This window comes from Saccopteryx leptura, chromosome 6 (genome assembly GCF_036850995.1).
Source record: "Saccopteryx leptura isolate mSacLep1 chromosome 6, mSacLep1_pri_phased_curated, whole genome shotgun sequence".
NCBI classification, from domain to species: domain Eukaryota; kingdom Metazoa; phylum Chordata; class Mammalia; order Chiroptera; family Emballonuridae; genus Saccopteryx; species Saccopteryx leptura.
The window spans coordinates 172,037,834-172,043,833 of NC_089508.1; the positions used below are offsets into that span (position 1 = coordinate 172,037,834).

The 6,000-nt window shown below is 56.4% G+C and overlaps 1 protein-coding gene across 6 annotated transcripts in view; it reads left to right on the top strand.

The window, feature by feature from the left end:
- The window catches only part of NDST1 (N-deacetylase and N-sulfotransferase 1), an 83,076-nt gene extending 78,187 nt beyond the window's left edge, over positions 1-4,889 (top strand). For all 6 annotated transcript variants that reach the window (XM_066343099.1, XM_066343097.1, XM_066343098.1 and 3 more), the window contains 2 exons: positions 1-1,814; positions 1,902-4,889. In XM_066343099.1, the coding sequence (XP_066199196.1) occupies positions 1-120 (120 nt within the window). In that variant the 3' untranslated portion in view covers positions 121-1,814; positions 1,902-4,889. The remainder of the gene's footprint in view (positions 1,815-1,901) is intronic.
- The last annotated feature ends 1,111 nt before the right edge of the window (positions 4,890-6,000 follow it).

Consider the following 6,000-nt stretch of genomic DNA (forward strand, 5'->3'; position numbering starts at 1 on the left):
TCCCGCGCCTTCCTGAAGGACTATTTCCGGGACCACAATGTCGAGCTTTCCAAGCTGCTGTACAAGATGGGCCAGACCCTGCCCACCTGGCTGCGGGAGGACCTGCAGAACACCAGGTAGCTGTGGCAGCACAGCCGGACGCACGTCCGTGACGGCAGGGACGCCCCGCCGCACGCTGAGCCAGACGGACCTGCAGAGAGGGCAGCTGGGCCGGGCTGGCCGCGCCCTCGTGAGCAATACTCTGCCAAGGACCAGGCGGAGCCAAGAGAAGAGCCCAGGCAGGTCCGCAAGCGCCTCCGAGCACCCAGTGCTGGGTCTGTGGCCTCCAGGACCTCCTTAGCCACCAGAGGTCCGTTCCGTTCACAGCCTTTCATGGGGAGGCCACTTCCTTGTAGAAGGGGGTCCATGAGACTCTCTTTTCTGTCCCTCACTGTGTTCCACCAACCATCCCCTCTCCATCCATCTGCCCCAGTGGGGTCCCCCCTCAGTATTAGCTGCCATATTTTCTCTGTCCTCCAAACAATAAGGGAGAAGAGCCCAGCTGGGCCTTTTGCCAAACCAGGGAGAGAGACTGGACGTTTCCCTGTGTCGAGCCAGGCCCTTCAGAGGGGTCAGCTGGGCACCCAGAGTCGGTCACCAGGCTGGATGCGAAGGTGGCACCCCGAGAGAACTCTGAACTTCCACACACATTCTGGTTCATGCCTCCACATCTCACCTTCCCTTGGGGGGAACGTCTCTGATTCCTACAGTACCCACCCAGTCCTCAAGGTCTCCTTCAGGGCCCTGGGGCACTGCCATGCCATTTGGACCCAGAGACCCAGGCCTCGATCCCACCCCCCTTTTCCACCCTGGGATATGACATGTGTGGTGTTTCCTGTGGTAAAAGACTGAGGTGGTTCAGGAGCCTGCCAGTATACATGTTCCAGTGTACACATGTCCCCAGCCTTGGCCCCTGGCCGACACCGGGCAGAGCTGGTGAGACCGCCATCCACGGCTTTGCCCCAGCGCCCTGTGGCCGAGGGTTCCTTGAGCCCCCCTAACCTCCCCAATACTAAGAAGCTAAAGTATTTTAATATTTTTTTTTCTTGGTGCCAGAGTTTATACTTTGGGTGCTGGGGTCGCACTGTGTTATATATATATACATATATATATATATATAATTTGTATATATATATTATATTTTTTTTGGTTGGGTTTGTTTTTAATTCAATCATACAAAATGGTGGCAAGCCCCAGTCCCAAAGGGTGTCATGTCTCCGGCACGAATGAGACGGCAGGTAGGAGGCGGGCGTGTCTTCCTGTGTCCAGGGCCTCGGGGAGACAGCTCGGAGGTGACTCAGGAGAGAGCTCCCTGTTCCCGCTCCCAAGTGCCGTGGCTGTCCTGGGCTGCCCCCGCCGAACAGGGGTGGCCAGCTGCAGGGGCCAGGCCTCCTCTCTCCGGGAAATCGGGCTTCATGGAGCGCAGTGCCCCGGGGGAATTCTGGCCAAAGGACCCGCCGGGCTGGGGTGGGTGAGCTGGGCTGAAGGCTGGCCGGCCCCTCCCCTCACGTGGTGCTAGGTGGGGAGCGGCCCTGGGAGCTGTCTCCAGGCCCCTGCGGACGGTGGGTCTCGGGGCTATTTTCTGGTTGGGATCTGCTCCTACCCTCCTTTTGAACAATGTGAAGTGACTGAACTGGGGTGCTCTCCCCAGCCCCTCCCACTGCCAGTTCAGCTTCGAACTGACACCCAGGAAGTCCTTCTGGAGAGCCTTGTCTTGTTCAGAAGACTCGAGCGTCTTGGGGTTGGAGAGTCCTCTGGGTATGGAAACACGGGAGGTGGCCTCCTGGGTATGGAAACACGGGAGGTGGCCTCCTGGGTATGGAAACACGGGAGGTGGCCTCCTGGGTATGGAAACACGGGAGGTGGCCTCCTTGGCCGATGTCACAGAGCGGGTGGGGGGCAGGGCCGAGGGTCGAGTTTGCAGCTCCCGATTCTGAGTCCGTGCTCTTCTTCCAATGCCACACTGCCTCTGAGCCCACCCTGGGGACCCAACTCCGTGCCAGGTTCCTGTCCTTCCCTCAGTCATTCCCTTGGTCACTCCAGGACATGGGGACAAACCACTCCTTCCCCGCCAGGGTGCCTTCTCAGATCTGCATCTGCTCTGTCTTGCCCCTGTCTTCCTCTCCCCGCCTCGGAAGGCCCTTCCCAGCCTGTGAGGCCTGGGTCTGTCTGAGCTCTGAACCAGTCCCCTCTCCCAACTTCTCACTGGGATCCGTGGCGAGACCAGCTGCACGTGGCTTCGTGGTCGAGCCGGAGAAGCGTGCCCATTGTGCTTCCTGTCGGGGCCTTTGAGCCGGGAGCCCTGAGCGTTGTCAACCCCACACGGGGTGAGGAGCGGGTGTCTCAGGACAGGTTGGTGTGCCGGCTGTGTGCTCATGACAACTTGCCCGCACCGTGAACCAGCCTCCCAAAGTAGGCAGTAAATTCTATAGTGCAAGTTTTGGGCCTCACTTCCCATCTGCCAGCGAGGAGCTCGGGTTTGTGACCTGTGAGGACCTTACCTTCTGAAGTCTACCCTCTGGCCATGGGCGCCTGCTCCCATCTCTGAATGCCTGCGGGGCCAGCAGCTCCATTTCTCCGTGCCTCTGGCCTTGGGGAGGAGCAGGCAGGTCTGCGGTCCTATGGCAGCAGAGAAGGTATCAGGGAGTTTTGTCCTGGCCCTTCTGGGATGCTGGAAAGTGGACCTGCCACATGTAAATCTGGTCACTGCTGTTACTTCCCTACCCACTAATGAATCTTTCTCAAGGACCCACTGCCAGGACCTGCAGAGGGGAGAGAGACAAGTCCCCCAGGAGCTCTGAGCACACAGGTCCCTGTCATGTAAAGCGAGAGCCAGAGGTCAGTGGCTGTAGCAGCATCAGCTTGTTCAGTGTTTGCTGATTCACTGTAAGCGTGTGGCCAGAAGACAGAGAGTTTAAATCACGTAGCTGACTTCGCCACTCGCCACTCATTCTGCTGACCCTCCACGAGCCCTTGCCCCACATGGTGGGCACGGGTGGGGGCCAGCTAACGCTGCCTCAGTCACTCGGGTTCTAGAGCCACCCACAGGGCAGGCATCTTGTGATGGATGGACGAGTCTGAAATTTAAAGATGGGCCTCTTCCGAGCCCCTAACTAGAAGGAGCCAGTACCTCTAGGTCTCAGGTGATGGGCAGCGGTCTGTCCCCAGCAGCAGAAAACTGCTGGGCTGACCCACGCAGAGTGGTGGTCCCGGTGTGAAGCTGGCCTCACAGGTTTGTCAACCCACCATCTAAATTTAAAATGAGCATTTTGGTACATTTATTTTCTCCACATAGAATTTTTTCTGAACTCTCTTAAAAGTAAAAATTGTGAGACCTCACCCCAAAATGCTGCAGCCTGTATCCGTTACAGGTGAAGATACCCTCCTGTGTAGTGGTCCAGTATCACCCCTGAGACAATAATATCCTCATACCTGCTCTCCAATCCACCTCCCTGGTTTCCCCAAATAACCTATACCTGGTTTTGGGATTTGGATCCAATCGAGGGGCACACAGTGCATTTTGTAACTTTTTAAATCTCGTCGGACGTTGGGAAGTCCTCCCGCTCACATTGATTTTTTTAAATGACACTGTTTCTGAGGCCAGCAGGCCTGCTGTCTTGGAGAAGTGTGGCCTTCTTCATTTGTCTGGTTGTTTCCTCCTGGTGTCAGAACAAGCTCTCCTAGCCCCTGTGTTGTCAAGAATAATTTAGGCTGTGTGGATTTCTGCCTTTGTGCTGACTTGACAACTTCCCTCCAGCCTCAGGTGCCCCTCTACTGTCACCTGTACCAAGTGCCAAACCAGCAGGGGAGCTGGCTGGAGCTTCAGGAGCTCAGGGCAGAGAGGCCTGGGAGGAAAGCCTGGGGGTCTTCTAGGAGGAGGAGGCTGCATGCATGGAGGCTGAACCAAGCAGCGTTGGGCCTTTTGGAAATGAGACGCCTCTGGCTCAGAAGAGCCTGGGCTACCCCCTTCAATCCTGGTGATGGACCACAGGGCACCAAACAGCCTCCCCCCTTCCTTTGTTATGGTCTCTGGGCCTTCACCTCCTGGAGGCCTGCAGTCTGTGTGCACTGGAGTAGAGCCAGGCCCCTGGGATATACCAGGGAAGGGTCTAGCTCAGGAATCGAACCACCTCCCCCAAGCTGTGGTGTGAAGAGAAGAGCACTGGGCTGGAGGCAGGAGACGGGAAGTTTCATCCCAACTGGGTACATTTAGTAGCTGCGTGACAGTTGTCCTCCCTGGGCCTCAGTTTACCCATTTATAGAACGATTAGGTGGAGCTAAAGCAGGGGTTTGCAAATGCCAGAAAAGGATTCAGGTCTGCTCCAGCTGAAGTGAGGATGGAGGGCCCAGGCACGCCCCCGTCCCCGCCTCAGCTCCCAGCCTCGCCGACTCAGACTGCGGAGATGGTTTCAGTCCCGTGGGCATAGATTTTGTATGGGGTCAATGTCAAGGGCTTGGGGAGACTGGCTGTGTTTTATCCGAATAAGTTCATCCCTCCCTCCCTCCTTCCTCTCTGCGGCCCTTGGGAGAACGAGGGAGGTGAGGGTTTTCTATGACTGCTAGCTTTTATTATCAGCAAGAGGGCTCCTTTTGTAACTCGTGCATGAAATTCATGTCATTTCCTGGGGAGAGGAGAGGGCTGACTGGAGAGGGTGGGGGGCACGCTGGGGGCACAGGCCGAGGTTTCCTTCTCTTGTGGGGGTGGGGAGAGGCATGGAGAGGGGGCGCTAGCCAGCTCACCTGATCAGGGCTCTCGAACCAGCCGTTTTGGGTTGTGTTAAAAGCGGGAACCTTCCTCCATTAATGTACAATCTCGAACTAACTGCTAATAAAGTGGGGTTCCATTTGTACGCACTGGTCACGTCTGTGTGTTGGGCCTTTTCGCAAGCAGGGCGGAGATCCAGATGTTTGCATACCTGGCCGCTCCGCCCGCCTCCTTCCCATACACATCCGCACTGTGACCTGGCCAGATCAAAGGTCGTTTCCATGGGGTTGTGAGCTGACGCTTTTCCGGATGGTGGAGGCCTGTCCCAGGGCAGCCAGCAGGTGGGGTGTCTCAGGTGACAAAGACCCTGTGGGCCCTCCCGATTGTTGAGCCAAGTGCTGGGGGTGAGCACTGCCCTAGGATTGAGGTTCAGGGTCTAGAACCAGTTCTGTCTCAAATATGTCTTGTCCCTGAGGACATGTCACTTTTACCTTTTGACTCTCCATTTCCCTCATCTTTTCAGGGTGTGGAAGGACTTGGACCTCGTGGCTGTCCCTGGAGAACTTGTTTAAAATACCAGATTCCTGGGCCACACTCTCAGAGTTCTCTCTGGTGGATGGGGGATGGGGCCCCATCACCTGCATTTAACAACCTCTCCAGCATGCAGAGACACCCCGCTTTGGGAAACTGGCTCAGATCGATGGTTCCCTATAGGCTCTAATTAATTGAGAGTCCCTCTGTCCAAGGAACAAACACCTTGGATAACGTAAATGACTTTCCCTCTCAGTCTGATTGAGATTTGATTTGCCGGGGAAAGGCCCTAACCAGCTGTCTGCAGTGCCAGTATCTAGACCTACTCCCTCAGAACCCCCAGAAAGCTGTAAAAATGCACATTCCTGGGCTCCAAAAACCCACTCTTTCAGAACCTTTGGGAATGGGATCCAGCAACATGCATCTTAACATAGCCCCTGATGCCCACCGAAGGTCTGGGAACACTGAACCAGGCCACTGAACGTGAGCCAAGGGTCACAGAACTGCGGACCGCTGCTGAGGGGCGTGCTGACACCCAGCTGGGAACACACTAAAATGCCGCCCCCAACAGCACAAGAGCCACACCTGCAGGGACTGCTCTGGTGTATGTCACCGGGGAGCTTGGTACAGGTCACGTGGCCTCACAAGCAAGAGCACAGCCAGAGGCTGCACTGATGGGAGCAGACCCAGAAGGTGGCATATGGCAGGGACTCCTGTGCCAGGTA